Source organism: Rhea americana, unplaced genomic scaffold (assembly GCF_003343005.1).
Source record: "Rhea americana isolate MKP2758 unplaced genomic scaffold, rheAme1 scaffold_57, whole genome shotgun sequence".
In the NCBI taxonomy this organism is placed as follows: Eukaryota; Metazoa; Chordata; class Aves; order Rheiformes; family Rheidae; genus Rhea; species Rhea americana.
Genome location: NW_028186723.1, coordinates 4,343,793 through 4,362,112, shown reverse-complemented (window position 1 = coordinate 4,362,112; position 18,320 = coordinate 4,343,793). Strand labels below are relative to the sequence as shown.

General features: G+C 34.8%; 1 protein-coding gene across 1 annotated transcript in view; it reads left to right on the top strand.

Annotated features, from left to right (window-relative positions):
- Positions 1 to 48: 48 nt before the first annotated feature.
- The window catches only part of RAB11FIP2 (RAB11 family interacting protein 2), a 36,019-nt gene continuing 17,747 nt past the window's right edge, over positions 49 to 18,320 (top strand). The window contains exons 1-3 of the mRNA XM_085319028.1: positions 49 to 562; positions 12,425 to 12,867; positions 13,608 to 14,070. Of these exons, the coding sequence (XP_085175154.1) occupies positions 210 to 562; positions 12,425 to 12,867; positions 13,608 to 14,070 (1,259 nt within the window). The 5' untranslated portion in view covers positions 49 to 209. The remainder of the gene's footprint in view (positions 563 to 12,424; positions 12,868 to 13,607; positions 14,071 to 18,320) is intronic.

Genomic DNA, 18,320 nt, shown 5'->3' with positions numbered 1-18,320 from the left:
GCGCGGGGCCTGCGGCAGCGCCATGGGGCGGCGGGCGGGGGCCCGTGGGGCCGGGGAGCGCTAGGGGGACGGTCGCTGTCTCGCGTGTCGAGGGGCGCATGGCGAAAGGAAGCCCCTGAGACGTTGGCAGGTGTGTGCGCGCCGAGTGCCCTGTCCGCGAGGACTCGCAGACCGTGGTGGTGGTACTGCTGCCACCGAGTGCTCCAAAGATGATGTTGGCAGAGCAAGCCCAGAAGTGGTTCCCCACTCACGTGCAAGTTACGGTCCTCCAAGCCAAAGGTCTGAAGCCCAAAGGCAAAAGTGGCACCAACGATGCTTACACGATCATTCAGCTGGGCAAGGAGAAGTATTCCACCTCGGTGGCTGAGAAGACCCTGGATCCAGTTTGGAAAGAAGAGGCCTCCTTTGAGCTCCCTGGATTACTCCTGCAGGAGAATCCAGAAAAATATGTCCTGTACCTGATTGTCATGCACAGGTCATTGGTGGGGCTGGATAAGTTTTTGGGACAGGTGGCAGTAAATCTGAATGATATATTTGAGGACAAGCAAAGAAGGAAAACAGAGTAAGTGATAGATTTTTTCATTATAATTTTTATTCCTTGTATGCTTGCCTTTCTTTTTTTTTTTTTTTTAATCAAAGTACTTTGAAATGAAAATAGGATAATTCTTTGTACTACGATTTATTCTGAGTCCATGGCATAAACAATTATGTCTTTGCAGACTGACCCTCTAAAGAGAAGTTTCCTGTAATCACAGTGGTCAGCCCGCATAGAGAAGGACTACCAATAACATTAACATTTTTTGACAATGGTCTCATTACTGTCTGTTTTTCTAAAGACTTTTTCATTCTGTCCAGTGCTGTATCTGCATTCAACTTGAACCTCAGTTTGAACCATGTGTGAGACACAGACTCGCATGAAGCCCGGCATCGTTCTGTCAAAAACTGTTTTTCTTCAGTTACTGTAACCAAATGTCTTTAAGTATTTTTTATTTACATTTTAGTGGTTAATAACTGACTAAATGAAGGCTTACCACAGTAGTTTAGTACTCTTGTGATCTCAATTAGACTATGATCCTGCTAGCTGCTCGTAGAGCAGGCCTCTACAGAGAAGACTGAAGAAAAATTGATGCTATTGTAGTAGCCTCCATCATCACCTACATGATCTTTTGTCTAATAAGATTGTGATTTTCCATCAAATTCTGACAGAATGCAAAAGAAAAAAATATAATAATCACAGCAATTTATTAGGCTGTGCAGTAAATGTATCTACCTTTTTTTTTGTGAATCTATTTTTCAACTAAAGTAGAGAAATTGTTATAATCTCTAGTGTGTCCAGTACTCAAACAAATTGTTTTCTGAAGTATATGGGAATAAACTGTATAGGTATAATATACTGCAGCACACCTGTGCCTCCACAGTACTCATATTTGTTTTGTCCCCATACTTGTTTTTGTTACACTTATCCCAAAGAAGTAGTACAAGAACAGCATGGAGACCTCTAAGCTATTTATCTTTACCGAATGACATATAAATGCTGACAAATCTTTCTGCAGTGGTTCAAAGTTTCTGCCCAGGTGTCTTTTCCCCCTTTTTGTCTGGAGGTTAATGTCTCTTCAGCAGTGTTGACAGAAACGAACCTATGCCCACATGTCAGCTGTTAAAATTAAAGTCTGGTATCTCTGCTGAAGCTGTTAGTGATGGTGGGTTTACGTTAAGATGCTGGACTTCGCATTGATGTGACTAAGATGCTGGCATATTTTATCTTTTGCTGACTCTGCTGTGGAGGCATAGCCCTCTAGCAGAGTGTCAGAGCAGACCATTGGAGGCAGTAATCATTACAGCAACACTAGGCAGATTTTGTTGATTAGAGCCTGAACTGCACTTGTTATTTCTGCAGAAACCATCTCAAAAACCCAGATCTGCCTTTGTGCAGCAGTTATTAGGGCTGAAGACCAAACATAGGTCAAAGCTGCCTTTGCCCTTTTGCCCTCCTCTGCCTCCAGATTTTTAGTAAAGCTATATATTCACTAACCATATAGTAGGGAGCCATGTGCCCTTACAGAATCTCTTGTGGGTTCATGGTGTGAAGAAATATGCTTTTAAATTGCTCATCTTTTTAAGAACAGTCCAGTAGCGGTACAGTTACCTTTATGAAATACATAGTATTGCTTGTAGCCTTAGGGTCTTAATTTCTGTTCACATTTGATTCAAGAGAGTTCATTGCTCTTTAGACATACATCTTAATTATAATTCATGATTAAAAATATTTATCTTACAATTCAGTAGGGAACTGCTTTGGCTTAAACACCTATCTAGTCTGCAGAAAAAAAAGTGAATGAATGGCATAAAATGATACAGAATCCAAAAACTCAGTAAAAAAATAATACCCATACGATAGTAAAAAGATAGTACCCATAAGTTGGAGGAAAAAATGTGAATTATTCTGACATTGTTGTGAAAAACAGAATGACTTTCCAATTATGGAACCATACACTTTTGCATCAGTTTACTGAAAGTGATGTTGGAATGTTACAGAACTATTGCAAAAATTTGTAACTGGCGTAATTAACATAGTTCTTATGAGAGCTGATTATACATTCAAATATTTTCAATATTTCTTTATTTGAAGTTGTAGTTAGCATGACTTCATATGTTCTTTTTCATTTCTTTCTCTGAAGTGTGAAAGAAGACATCACGCCATATGATATTCTATATAAATGTGCAACTATACTTCCCTAGACCACCTCTGAAATTCCTAAGACTCCATGAGAATGCCATGCTGCCTGCAAGCTATAGTTTAGAAGGTTGGGGCCTATGGGGAAAATTCTACAAACAGCCTAAGTCCTGTTTTCAGAAGTTACTTGAGCGTTTAAGACTRCAAATCTTATTAAAAGTTGATGAGTCTTAGGCTTCTAGGGCCTAACTGCCATACTTGTAAAAGTCTTACATATGTGTAAAAGTGCAGATAGGCAGTTAGTGGGATTTTTGGCACCACATATTCACTCAATGCCCATTTAAATTCCTGTGAGATAGAAACTATTGAAAAACTAGTTTTAATATCAGCATGTTTAGGTGCCTAGAAACCTAGAAAAGTGTGTCCCTAATTTGTTTTTGGAAAAAAATAATTTTGAGTCTTTAAGCATTTAGCTGATTTTGAAAAATTATCATGATTATCTGTTTTTATGTCTTCATGCAATGCACGTATGTTATTGTTTTCTTTAAACATTAGTTGAAGATCCGTGGATGCAATATTTATACATACATGTAAGAGGAGAGCAAACTTTTCGGAATATATACACAAATGTGATCTCAAATGCTTTTGCTTCCTTTTTTTCCTTTAATTAAATCCTTTTTGGTACAAATTTTTTTGAGTCCTAAATTGGCAGTAAAATAAATGTAGTATTTTTAGACCTGAAGATCATTTAGCTATGACTGTGGTGTGGAACTGAGATACCCAGTGCCTTTCAAGACCAAATCCAATATCTTTATTACCAAAGAATTCTGATACTTGAAAGCCATATTCATTGTTTCAGAAACACTAATCTGTTCCATTAAGCAATGTTTTTACTTTCAAATATGTTCAACAGGCTTGTGGTGTTATTAAATCCAGAGTTATTTTCTTATGTTGATGTAACCTTAACATTTCTTGCTTTGTTTGGGGATAAATGAGATCCAGTTATTTGATGAAGTGTCTATTGGTAATATTTCTACTTTTTAATATATTTAATAGCTTCCTCTTTCCAACACAGCTGTACATATGGTGCTGTAAGAGACAGACTCAAGAGTCACTAGGGTATTGCAAAAAAGATATTTAATATTCTACACAATGCTGAACCCTGTCAGCAATTCCCTAGTGCTTTTTTAGTAAAGAGGTATGAGAAGTGAAGGCTACCAGCTGATGTAGAATTCTTAGGAAGACTGTGGGGTGTGTGACAATCAGCTTTTTTTCTTTTTTTCCTTTTTTTTTAATTTGGAAGAAACATATTTACAAACTCATTGCATCTTCAAAAACATGTTAGGGAAAAATAATCCATTTCCTGTTGTTTTTTTTCCCTTACTTTTGACACCTTAAAAAATATGTGAATTTAAAAAAATACTTCCTGAAATAAAGTTTTCAGGCAGAGGCCTGATGATAGGATTTGTACATCTTATGTTCTAATAAACTTGCTCAGGTACAAGATCTAATGAAATAAAGCAGTATATTTAATGTAGTCTCCTAGTGAAAATTCTGTACACACCGTCTTTCAGTGTCCTTTCTCTTTCTTTCTGAAACTGATGATTTTTCACATTCTTAAAAGTGAAAATTCCTGAAACAGTTGAATCCAGATGTGGTTCAGATGGTCATTTTCTAGGTCTTTTCCAGAGACCTCAGCCAGAGCGTCTGCAGGGTGCTAGTTCAAGGTATTTATGTCTTGGTGCAGAAGTGCCCATCATTTGGCTTGAATGACAATAGCTTTGCATATTGGTGTCGCTGTTGACACCACCATAGTTAGAAATGGGGGGGCTCTTTTCACTTGTTCTGCTCAAGCTCTTGTCTCTAGRGATGAAAACTAGAATTTTCATCTATTGTGCAATACAGGCTCCAGATGCTGAGAGATTTTGTAGAGCTTTTTTTAAGTGTTTGAAAAGCTCAGAAAACACTACTCTGTTGGAGATGTACTTAGCATAAATATTCAAGTCTTACTAGATTTCTGTCATGGTTCTATTTTTGTAGTAAGATCCTGGTTTTTCTAATGCATCCTGATAAACGCTTCACAGTTGTTGTGGGATTTTTTTCTTTTTTTTTTGTCTGCTGTTGCAAAATAAGTACACCTCTATGGCTTTTGCAGTTTAGATTTAAATGATAATCAATCAAAGTGTTGTTTTTAAAGCATACATCTATTTTATAGTGATTTCTACTCAGTTACAGTTTTCGTTAGCCTTAATACCACTGATGATCTAGCAAAGCATAATATAAAATCTAAAACAAATTTTCAAATTACCATGGAATAAAAAAAGTCCATTTATTAAGATTTTAACTTGCTACAATTTTTTAGTAGTTTTTCTTAATATTTGTGATTAGTCTTTTTTCTTTCATGTGCTAAATGAACAGACACAGTATTACAAGAATGGATTTCCATTAGCTTTTACCGTGATGTTACTTATTTCATCAGCATTCACTTAGTACTTGTTGTCCTCTAATTCCATTCCCTTTATTACATTTCCTGGAGAGCTGACTTAAGATGCAATGCTTGTCTGGAATGTTAAAACTTGAGGGTTTATTTTTTAAGTTTAGTTATTATTCCTTACTGAAATTTTGTTGGAGGATTTTTTTTTTTTTTTGATTTGTGACTTAATTCCCCTTCTCCCTGGTTTCTCTATTATCCCACTCCCTTCCAAATTGCGAGCACCACTGAGGAAAATATTTATTTGAGCACAGTACAGTAAAAGTATCTTGACCTTATTGAAGGTGCTTTTCTTCTACTTCCAACAATCATATAAGATAGTCACAAATAACTTGTTGTAGCACCTACACACACACAAAAAAAGATTGAGCTCCATCAGTACCCCTTTATAGTAAGTGCTTAAAGTTCTTTTTCACTCCTGAGCTTCCTGAAAGTGATGAAAATGCTGTGCCTTCCTCCAAAGTAATGTGAATTCCTTCTTGGCAGCCTCCCTGTTTTATATGGAAAAGCATCCCTTTTGATTGCCTCTGCCATGTCCTCTCTGTAGCAGTATAAGCAAGAGACAGGCTCTCAAGTAGATGTCTTCAAATGCAACTTGAATTCTATATAAGCAAACAACTACTAGTAAATAGATAGCACTGAGCCCATGACAATCATGCTTGTTAACAACCTGTGCCTTTTAAAAAATAATTATACAAAGCATAATAAAGTATAAGCACTATTTACAGATTTTGAGTCTTAAATTTAAGCCAGCAAAGTGCATTTTAGATACCTGACTTGAAGTGATAAAACTGTAAATAGTGTTTGAAATGTCTGACTGTAAAAGAAATTATCAAAATACTGTGGYGTAGACTAAGAGAAAAAACTACTTTCCTAAAAGCGGTAGTTAAAAGTAGGAAGAGTAGTGACGGATGTGTTTCTCAAAGGCTCAGAAATGTTAAAAATCTGGAGGATCTGTAACAGCTTTGTTTATCTTCTTTCATGGCTCATTCAGTGAATGAAAAATATGAAGGAAAGTTAGTGCTGGAAACAAAAAGGAAAGATGGTTATAGGCGTATATATTTGGGGGGAAACCAAAAAGTTGAGCCCAGTTGTAGCTGGATGAAATTATAGCAGTATTCTGAAAGGATCTAATAATATTTCCAGCATTTACATTTCAACAACAAATGCAAGCTGATACTCTGAATAAGTCATAACTCTGACTCAGAATCTGAGTGCCATCTGGATTGAAGTTCTTCCGTGCTCCATTTTCTGTACACACATGTGCTTATACACACCTACATGCACACACACACACACACACACACACGCTAGAAATAACTGAACCAGCCTTAATTCTCAGTCTTCAGTTATTTTGGTTCTAGAATAAAAGTTTTTACACATAATCCTTAGCCCAAATAATAAATAGTGTAAATTAAGACCAGTTTAGTTATTTTGATTCTAATTAATGCTAGCTAACCTTTTTAGGTCTTGTGCTATGTGTCAGTTCCTATATGTTTTGTGGTGTTACAGTGTTGCTGAGTAATATTTATTTTTAAACTATTTTGTATATCTCATTTCATTTGGATTCCAGAAAGTAATAGTATTCATCTTTCTGAATGTCATAATTTATTTTAATATTTAATCCATTTTCTTCTTTATTTCCTATGTAGTCTATGCTCTGCCCCTTTCCTGAATTATGCCACTTACCAACTTTTTGGGAAGTCTCTTGGTATGGTATGTGAATGATTTATCACAAAACAAAGTGCATTTGTTGCTAGCAAGGATGTTAGATAGGCAATCCTGAGTTTTAAGTTTGATTTTTACCCAATGTCTATACTAAAKTAGTGAGATTTTATGAAGTAAATTTCTTCAGTGTATTTAACTTAAACAAAAGTAATCTAAGCTGAAGAGGTAGTTCTCATATAATAATTGATGGACATACTCTGTTGATGGGATTTTGATTGTCTTTTTAGGTGTAGTTTTGGAAATACCTGCTGATGTAGAAAATTTTCCTTTTTCCCCCATCACTCTGTAGCAGGGTAAAGTTGCTTAGCAGATTAGACTACTCTTTTTAATTGTGGACTCAAGATTTGAATAACATTTTGGTTGTGTAGCATTTTGTAGAATTAATTCAATAATTTATGAACTAAAATTGAGGTTTTGCCATAATTATTGGATGCAATCTAATAGTTTTAGCAAGATAAATCAACGCAATAGGTATTTACTGGTAGAGTGGAGGTAGAGAGACATATTTGAGAAGTGAAGGAATATGTGGGAAAATTCTTTTAGTAATTACCATGTTGGATAGTGGAAGGAAAGCTTAGTCAGAATTCATCTTTTATCTGCAGGTTGAATGTGCTGGCTAGAAGACTTTGAATTCCTGTTGAAATTGATAGATAAGCATCCCAGTGGGTTTGGAGATACATACCTACAGTTGTATGTATATAATTATATACTGATTTTTCTTACTCATAGTGTTAGTCATATGGCAAGGAGAATATTTTGAGTGAAACCTTTTCAGACAAGAGAGAGAGCTAAGTCTTGGAACTGTCGAATTCCATAGCAGCTTTTGAGAGTAAGACACCATGACAACAGCTTCCTGCTATTAGAAGAAAAACAAGATAGTGGTTTTTAAATATTTGTTGAATGTAGGATCAAGTCCATAATATTAGTAGTATAGATAAGCAAAAGTGAGTTGAAAATGAAACCAGAAAAAGGGGAAGGAAAAGAACAGTTGAAGAAATTGTGTTGAAAGTATAAAAGTGTTTGTAGATCACTAGCCAGATAGATGGAACAGGCAGGCCAGAATTTTATAATTTGCTCACTTATAGTATGTTATTTAAATTTTCTTCACCCCTTCATGTCTACCTTTGCTAAGGTAAAAGGTTTGGCACTGCTAATATTATGTGATTTACTTCAGTAGTATGCAGAAGATTGCTACTGTCTTTCACAGAAAAAGGGGAAGTTTTTCTTTTTTCTTTTTTTTTCTCCTCCATGCTTAATCATAGGTTTGACCAAGATTAAGTAATTTCTTCATTGTTACAAATAGCCATGTTCATTCAGCCTTGAGTCTTGATCGTATTCCCCCCCCCCCAAAAAAAAAAAAAAAAAAGCCAGAAGATAGAATGGCAATTTATACAATACAAAAAAAAAAAAAAAATCAGAACGCTTTGTGAGACAGAGGAAGCCGCTAAGCACACTCCTCGAAAGCATATGTTCTGATGGAAGCCATAGGGGAAAAGTAGAAATTAGAGGATGTATGGAGGACATTGTCCTACAGAACATTTGAAAGTGAGAGCAAGAGGTATGAATGTGATTCAGAAGGCAGCAGGGCTTTCTTTGAAGTTGAGAAAATTTGCCAGACTTTGTACAAGGTCTGTTTAAATAAAGACTCTCTGCAAGACTGAATGTAATATTTGGGTATTAAATAAAAGGGCATCTGCTCTAATAAAAGCCACCCTGTTTTGTTCGTGTATGTTATTGGCTATTTTCCTATTTTGTGCAGGCTTTCTATAGAATAAGCTCATGGCAGCCTGACAAATAGAGCATTTATTGTGGCTGAAAGTATTGTAAACAAAACCAAAATAGCAAGTTTTATTGACTTTTATAATACATTACAATTCTCAAAATTGGCAATAGTATAGTGGAATTTAGTATTTTAGGGCCACAATATTGTTATCTGAAAACAGTGGACTTTATTTTCCAATTCTTTTTTATATTATATACAATGCTGTTTTTCTATTTGCTGCTCACATCCATGTGTTATAGAAGCAAATTTTAACGAGAAACATTTACAGACTCAGTTGCTCATTCACGTACAACTCCACRCAAGACTTATTACTGTTCACATTTATTCTCATCTACTTAAAAAAATAATTATTTCCTTTGAATTTGAAGAAAATCATGGACTGAGTCTGCTTCTCATATTCTCTTGTTTTGAGCTGAAGCATATGGAACCTTCATTATAAATAAAATGAGATAAACTCTCCAAGGTAACAAAAAACTTCCATGAAATTCCTATAAAATTAAATGTATGTGCCTTATACAAAGATCTGATCCAGCAATCATTATTCAAACAGAAATTCCACTGAAGTCCAGAGGAATTTTGCTTGAGTAAAAAGTTTATGATTAAATTCTTTTGGAATCAGTAGTGGTGTTGATCCTAGTCCCAACAGGTATGAAATCTGGTCTCTTGTGAGATTCTGTTGTCTTACTCGAGTGAGAATACATTCTTTATTTGCTTTTCTGCTTATTTTTGGTGTAAAGTCTTCAAAGTCTACTTTGAAAACAAATGTACAAACTGTGAAGGCGATGTACTATTTATGTACTGAAATTCTCTCCTTCAGAGTTAGTGAATGTAAAAATAGCATATGTAGATGTGCCATTAGCAGGTGAATACTGATAGTGACGCAGAATACTTGCTAATTCACATTAAGAATGTCAATATTGTATTGCTTTAAAAGGAAAAGCTCCTTCCATACATCAGAAGCTTAAGAATTTATGTCTTGACATTGTTCTAAAACAGGTTAGCAATATTATACAGCAATTTAAAGTTTCAGTGTTCCTAACTGGAAACAAATGAAAATTTATGAATCTTATCAGAAGCAAAGCGTTGATGTTTGAGACCTGTGCAAGGAAGGGAAGCAGTAGAAGGAGAGAACATTTCCTTACACTGTGGGCTGAGCCATTAAGTTTGAATCTCAAAAAGTGAGGTCCTTCTACAGGACATTGTTTTAGATCTCTGTCCATTAAATCTTGCCCATTAAACCTCTTAAAACAATAAGTTTGCTAGCTTGCTCTTGTGCGTGTGCTATCTCTTTCTCTCTGTAAATGTAAACAATATCTCTTGTTAATTTTAGTAACTATAAGTAACTATGGGAAGGACTTTTTCAGTTTCAGGATGTTTTTTCTTGCACAAGCAAAACGTATTTTAATTGAAAATATATGGTCTAAGTCTAATGGAGATTTATTGGCAAAGGTGTGCTTGTTATGGTTGTAGGTTTTCTTTTTTTTTTCTGTTAAGAGTTTTAAAGAAGGTAGGGTACCTTCTCGTATGGTTTTGCAATAAATAAAGACGACTGGCTTCAGTCCTTCATGTTTTCATTAAAGACTAGATGAATTAAAGAGTTTCTGGAATCAGTAACCTAGAAGCAAAATCTTACAAACTAAAAGGGAAAATGATGTGCATTCCTCATACAGTTAACATATTTCATAATTTGCATCTTTTAAAATTATATATATAAGTGAAATTATTTCACARATGGAAGAAAACCCTTCTTCCTAAAGGTTTAATTGTCCTAAATTTTTGAACTTCTCGGTCCACTGGTCTGGATCCACATTATCCTGTGTTAGGACAGAGGAGGTCTTACATTTCTTTATTATTCTGTTTTAGTATGGCATATGAAATCTGGACATCCCAAAGGAACAAAAAGTAATGATACTCTTTCCCCTTTATTATTTCTTTGGCAGGTCACCTTTAGAGGTGTTTTGTCAGCTCAAAAAATGGTATCTCTGCCTGAAAACGTAATTTCAGCTGTCGCCTTTAAAAATATTTATGAAATCTAAAAGGAAATTGAGGGCTATTTTTCTCCTTTTTTTGACCTTGTTTTCTATATTTGACAGTGTTGAATAATGTATGTATAACTGCATAATCAGTTTCACATCTTTGTTGGTAGGCAATTTCACTTTTTAGTCTCCAGTTCAAAAGTTATTCCATCATGAGAATGTACTGTTGTGTTAGAATGTGTGCACGCATTTCTCCTGAAAGTGCACTATTATATAGGATAGTAATGCAGTAAATGTGAGGATGCTGACACTCCAAAATTTAGCTAAGTCTTTCTACTGGTCTAGTTTATGTAAGCATGGAGTCATGGAGTTAYAAATACATATTTTTGTTTATATATATGTGTGTGTATGTATGGATATATGTGTGTGTGTGTGTATATATAAAAAAATTCTTTAACATTTGGGAAGGATTTGCACACTTTTCTAGGATTTATGGCTGTAGCATTGTCTCTAGACAGGTAAAAGAACTTGGCCTTCAGATGATTTGTCTTCTCTTCCCTGAACCTTTTCAGTGAGTTTGGCAACTAGTGTGCTTCTTTCCCTTCATGATAGCAGACAACGAAATAAGTCCTATAGAACTTGCCAGCTCATGGGAGAAGTATTAGGAAAATTCTCAAATGCTCCAAAAAGAGGAAAAATGGCAATAGAGAGGATGAAAACAGTCAGATGGGTTTAGGACACTTTCTTGGGGCTCCTGTATCTGCATTTGAAATATGCTTTTGTGCCCTTTTTGAAATAGGAAAAGACTATTGATGATATATGTGGAGTAGGGATTGTTTGCCACACATTCATTTAGGTGAAGCTGTAGAAGAAAGAATGAGCCATAGTTCTGCAGATGCTTCAGTGGGACAGCAGAGCACTATAGGGAAGGGATAAGACATGGATGATTAGATAAAGCCTTTGTTGGACCTAGCCAAGAAGCACACTTGACTTTTTGAAACAAATGATGACACCTTTGATCTCAYTTCACAGAGTGGAGGTCTGTGCACCGTTTCAAAGTCTGTGGTATAATGCTGAACTTAATGCTACTGGTGGTATGAAAAAAAATGGGAAAGCATTAGGTACACATAAGTGCTCTCTATTCTGACATTGGTGCTCATGGAGTTACAATCAAAGTCATTGGCGGTTGTAGTTGCACATCATTCAAGGGTCTCGGATATTTTTTTGCTAGTGTGGTTAACGTATATCTGGTTGAAATATCCTTGGGAGGAAGGGACAGAGGGAAAAATGTTTGCTGGCATATAAACCTAAGTAAAATCAAAGGAGAAGAGGTTACTGGGTGAAATATCTGGCATGTAGTATACATTCAGGTAATATATCACTGCTAAGTAAAGGCCACTTGAAAAATGTCAGTGTTCTTTTAAATGGCAAAATAAAATTTATTTGCATCTATAACTAATGTTAGATACAAATTCTGCTTTGTAAGCAGATGTGAGMCCTTTGGTGAAGTTTAGAATGCTTCCACTGAATTGACTTTGGTCCTTGAAACAGAGCAGTGCAAAAAGGTTTTCACTTGTTTTTGAAAGAAAAAAGCTTAATAAATGAACGAAGACAAAAAGGATTTTCAGTACAGGAATATGTTAATTTTTTGTATAGAATTTGATATTCATGTTTTTGAATTTTGTTAGCCAGATATATTAAATGAAATAACATATAGTTTAATGACTAGCCTCTGGAAAATACAATGTAACTTGCTCTTTTTCTCCTTTAAGGTGGTTTAACCTAGAGTCCAAACAAGGAAAGAGAACTAAAGACAGAGGAGAAATAAAGGTCAATATTCAGTTTATGAGGAATAACATGACAGCAAGTATGTTTGATTTGTCAATGAAGGACAAAACCAAATCCCCTTTTGCTAAACTGAAAGACAAAATGAAGGGTCGAAAAAATGATGGAACGTTTTCAGATACATCCTCTGCAATCATTCCAAGCACTCACTTACCTGATGCAAACATAGAAGTATACAGTAGTGAAGTACAAATGAAATCAAAACCAAAAAAACCTTTTCTTTTGGGACCTCAGCGACTATCTTCAGCTCACTCAATGTCAGATTTAACAGGATCACACGTCTCTTCAGACAAAACAAAATCCAGTGCAATTGGCTACTCTCATCTTTTCAGGCGTCAGTTGGAATCTTTCGGTTCGGTTGATGAAGGTGGTAAGTAAAACACTTAGTGCTTAATTTTAGCCATTGTAATTACAGTTCATTACTTTGAGTATGAAAACATTCAATAATCTCTTTAGTTTACAAAGCAGCGACAAGGCCAAAAAGTTAAGGATTATTACTGGACTAGTTCTTTCACTTCCATTATTTGGTGGTAACTTGTAAATGCTTTTCAAAGCATAAGAGTTGGTCTCCATGATAATTTACCAGTTTTATTATGTTCTCATTTGAAAGTGTGTTATAATGAAACATTGAATTCTAGATGGACTTCTAGGCAAAAGTAGTTTGTCTTGTGAAAAACAAGTCTGCTTTAGAAAATTGAAAACTTATCATCGTTATTATCAAGTGTTAGACCCAACATATATATAAAGAACTGAAAATACTTCCTATTGTTCAAAGCTGTGCAACAATACACTACTGTCTTTTTCTGAAATGCCACACTATTCTCAGCCAGCTTCTCAATAATACCTAGTTTTCACACAGAATAAATGTTTACAGTAGTGTCTGTTGCTTTCTTAAACATTTCTTAACCAAAAAGACATAGCCACAGCTGTTTATTTTTTATAAAATTGGTTAATTATTCAACTGTATTTTGAATTGAGACTCGATTGCAGATTTTCTAGACCTTAGCTAAAATGAAGCTTTTTTAAATGAAGCAAAATGAACTTCTTTGCATGTCATAAATTATGATATAAAACCTCATTGATTTTATACTAATGACAGATTGTTTGCAGGAAGTCTAAAGTCTCCACATAGAAGGACATTAAGTGTTGATACTTCCAAAATGAGCCAGCTTGACAGCACAGTTGATGAAACTGCATTTGAAGCACAAAATGACCCATTTACCAATGTGAGTGCTTCATTACCCCAGAAATTTGCAACACTGCCAAGACAGAAGAATCCATTTGAAGAAAGCCCAGCAACATGGGATCAAAACATAAGTTTTTTTTCCAAACCTGTTGAAATCAGAAGAGAAATTAAAAAAGAGAAAAAAGAGAAAGTTAGCCTTTTTGAAAGAGTGACTGGAAAAAAAGATAACAGGAGGTCAGATAAACTTAGCAATGGGGGATCAGACAGTTCTACTGATTTGAAATCACCTAGTGCATTTGGTGAAACTCGTCAGGAGAGTTTTGATTATGATTCAACTAATCCGTTTATGACGAACTTCAAGCCTACAAGCCTGTTGCCATCTTCAAGGTAGGTTTTTACTGTATTTTGATCAGATATCTTGAACATGTCATATAAATGAAAAAGTGAAGTGTTGAGGAACACAATCTTTGTGCTTTATATATGTTTATATCATTGCTTATCTAAGTAAAAATTATGAACTTTTTATATAATTCGATCTTACTTTATTTTGAAGTTACATTTATATTGCTAATAAGTACTGTAAGCATTCTCAAATACTTGGGCTTTTGGATGACCTTGCTTATGCTTCATGACAGGCTTTTCTTTAAAGTCTTTTAACTGAATACTCATTGCTAATTATTACACTACCTAAGTCTAAGGCAAGATTTTAGAAGGGAACTTGAGAAAGATGAAACAGAATAAATAAAGGGGTGAGGATAATGCAATGAAAACACATTAAGCACTGTGCATGTCACCACTTGGGAAAATTTAGTTTTAGATTCCGTATATTAAACCACAAGAATTAAAGACTTTTGTTTCCAAATGAGAGCACCCACGTGGGCATTTATCATGCTTGAATTCATTTGGCTGCTTGTAGGTTTTTGAATTCCTATGTATTCAAGCCTTTGCATAAGGCACAAATGTATATGCTAAGCCATGTGAATTGAGTTACAGGGGCTGATAAGAAACTTTGACTTAATTAATCCACTTCAATCTTTGTTTGTCTATCAACAGTTTACCTGTTTTCCTTAAAAAAAAATGCATCCTACAGGTGTTTTCTGCTTTTGTTTGATATGTAGGAAAATATATACATGTGCAGGTATAAATGTACACACCACATATACTGTGTACCCCAYAGGAAAATGTTTCAGCAATTAAATAATTCAGCATTTATTCATTTGAATTCTTAATTTTTCTGTATGTTAATACCAGAAAATTTTTAAGAGCATTTTTTTAAAAAATGTAATGATTCATTTTAATTTCATGACTTATATTGGGTTAGAAATTGGATGTAAAATTAAAATACTTCAACATTTGAAGGTTGTGTAAAAAATGAGTGTTTTAAATGGAAGGCATGGTTCTAACAAATTTGCCCTTTCCCTGTGTATTAGTTTCTTAATTATTGACATAGTAGTATTTTCTTAAAAAAAACAATAATTTGTTTCTTGTCATCTTGTTTTTTAGGATTTTAGAACAGATTTATCTTGTTTTTTCCCAACTCAGCTTTATTCATAGGTTGGAATGCATACACTCCTGTTTTAAATTTATAGTCATATTCTCAACAAAATTAATCTTGAATGTGAATTAGGTAAATAAACTGAAATAGAGCAAAAATTCCTTAGCARCTGTAGACCAGATACAGTTAGTAGACACTCCTGTAGACTTTAGTGAATTATCTTTTTAGTGTCTTCTGTAAATCAAGTTAGTTCCACTCTCTTAAATAACATGTTTACAGGCAAAGGCTTAGAATATTATTTACTCTAATTTAGAGAAATTCTTTATTAAGTAAAGTAAGGATGTAGCTTGGTTTATCAGAAGTTAAACTTTCATTTAAATAAGCTCATTTAAACAGAATTAATTTAACTATAATAGCATTTAATTTTTAAAGTGAAGAAGTATTCAGACAGATGTTAGATATAAGTAGTGAAATGTTTTGAAGTTCTTGAATGCAGCKTATCTTGATAAATGTAAATTTTTAGCAGTAATCATGGTAGATTTCCCCCCCCCCTTTATTTTGTAATTAAAAAGCTCATCACAGTGCCCATTCAGGAGGACTCTTAGCTATTCATTCCCCCTCTTTGTATGAGTCTCTTTTACAAGTTCTTGACTTTTTTGTAGACATAAACTTTTGATAAGACAAATAGATTATTTTGTCCAAAGCCAAAAAATGGATTAGGTCATAGTGTTTATGATAAGACAGCTATTATGGAATAATATCTATTGTTCAGTAATTTAAGTTGGAATCTCTCTATATGTACCATTATTATGGTCTATGAACATTTTTAAAAATAAGTTCACTTTCATATGCATCTTACACAATGATTTTCTTTTGAAGTAGAGACTAATACAAAATGTGCATATTTAATAAGTTTACAGTTTTAAGTTTACCTTTTATCTGTGGAGGACATGTTGAATAGAATCCATTTTTAATTCTGAGAATTAGAATACTGTGAAGAAAGAATTGTGTAAATCTGTGGGCACAAAATAAATGAGGTTGAGTAACAAATTTGGTATGCAGAAAGCATACACAGAGAATTTAGATTTTAAGTTGCTTTTTATTTACAGAACATTCTAAGCTCTTTTTGCTGGGCACCATCTTCACCAATCAAACAGGTAATATCTTTTTAATTACAGACATAACAATTAGTTGTGTCAAACTTAGTGTTCTAGTGTGGAAGAGGAGTTTATTTTGGAGGTGAATCTCCCAGATATCCCCACCTTCTATGTTTTGGGTTGAAGCATGGAATGGTCCTGGAGCATGTGAACTGGACTTCCTGTCTAAACTGGAAGAAGTGTCTCAGGAGTGCACCTCATGCACTGTGGCCACAAGTGGGCATTTGGTCTGTGGGACCAGACCAACGAGCACAAAGTGGCCAGGGAAAACCCAACCCTAAAATGGGCATACTGTTTGGGTGTCATCTTCAGCACCAGTTATTTTACTCTGGATTTGCTCCTACTGGTAAGCTCCACTTACTAATATAGCCAAAGATCATTTTTAACAGCAGTTGATGGTGTGATTCTGGACTGTGTATTGAAACAGCAGAGATGTAGATATGCAATCCTTTCTGCTCAATGACTTGGGCAAGTTTTAACAGAAGGACAGGCTGAAAATCTGGGGCAGTAGTGTTTTCACCATGTATAGAGTTGCTAGGGGTCAAAGCCCCTAACTTTCTGGGGGAGAATTCTTCCAGTGCTGAGGCATAGTTTAAAGTAAAGGATCCCACATGGTTGGATGTACGTAAGAGGATGAAGTCATATTTTCATGCACAGGTGAGAAGGTCTATTTCTCCCCGTGAGGTAAAAATATTTATATATTGGTTCCTTCATTGCTAGCTGTATAGTTAACGCTTTTTGGGGGGTTCTAATAGCTATAAACAGTGAATAATATCATGAAATAACTGTAAGTAGGAAATTACTTTCCTAAATCAGCCAAACAAGTCCATTCATTACAGTATCCTGTCTGTTAGAACCAGGTGCTTCAGAAGCTGCAGGATACCCCTAAGGGACAATTCTGGGTTAACTTGCCCAGGAAGGAGTTTTCCATAACCCATTTCAGTCTGTTTGGTTTACAAGAGTTTGATTTCCTTGTTCAAATTCCGTATGTGGTTGTGGTTAAAGTTTTCTTTTCTTTTTTTTCTTTTTTTTTTTTTTCCCAAAATAGATGTCTTGCCCTGTGTATTATCCCCAAATTACCTGGGTTGAATGTCATGTTCACATTTTACATGGTTTACCGAGCTCGTAGTTAATTTAGCAGATTTCTTGGCCAATGATTTTAATTGATTAAAAAAAAAAAAAAAAGCTTTCAGTTTATGATGGTGTACTCTACTGTTTTTCTTAAGGTCTTTGGAATACCTTCAAGTCTTTATTCATATAAAAGGCAGCATGAAATGTTTTTAGTTTCATGCAGAGGTGAGAAGGCTTAGAGAGACATGGCATTTGCTCTGTTCTACAGTTGTTTCAGATTTGAAAGAAAGAGTAAATTCTCCATAGGCCTACTCCAAGGTCTTTAAAGTTAGTGGGAGTCATTTCAGGGGTTTTGATGAGCTTTTTGTCCCACTTACAGGCCGTACTAATTAATTATGTTTGATATTCTTGACTAAGCAATAATGATTCGCAGAGCAGTGGTTCATAATGGTATCACTAACTGTTGGCTAGGTGAGTTGCTGAACAGAGGCTTTGCCCTTAACCAAGTCAATCATTAAGAGCCAGCTGGCTGTATTCATACAGCCAATAACTACTGTCAATAATTGCTGTTATTTAATAATTAAAAGAATGAAAATAAGTACATTTTTCCTGTGTATCTTGGCTACTGATAAAAGAGAATTTAGAAGTTGTTTACCAAAGGTTACAGGATTTTTCCCCTAAAAGCAAGAAGTATACAAGAGTTATTTGAAAATCATGATTCATTGTTATTTTATTTAGGAAGAATTAATAGAAATTCTGAAAAAACCCTATAAGATTTATGTAGAAAAAGAGATGCCAGAAAATCACCAAAATAAGATCTTCTAATTTCTAACAGTCTCAGCTGTGACAGAGGCTTGTTCGGTGGCCTTGGGTAAATCCCAAGTCTCCCTGTTGCAATTTCTGATGTGTATAAT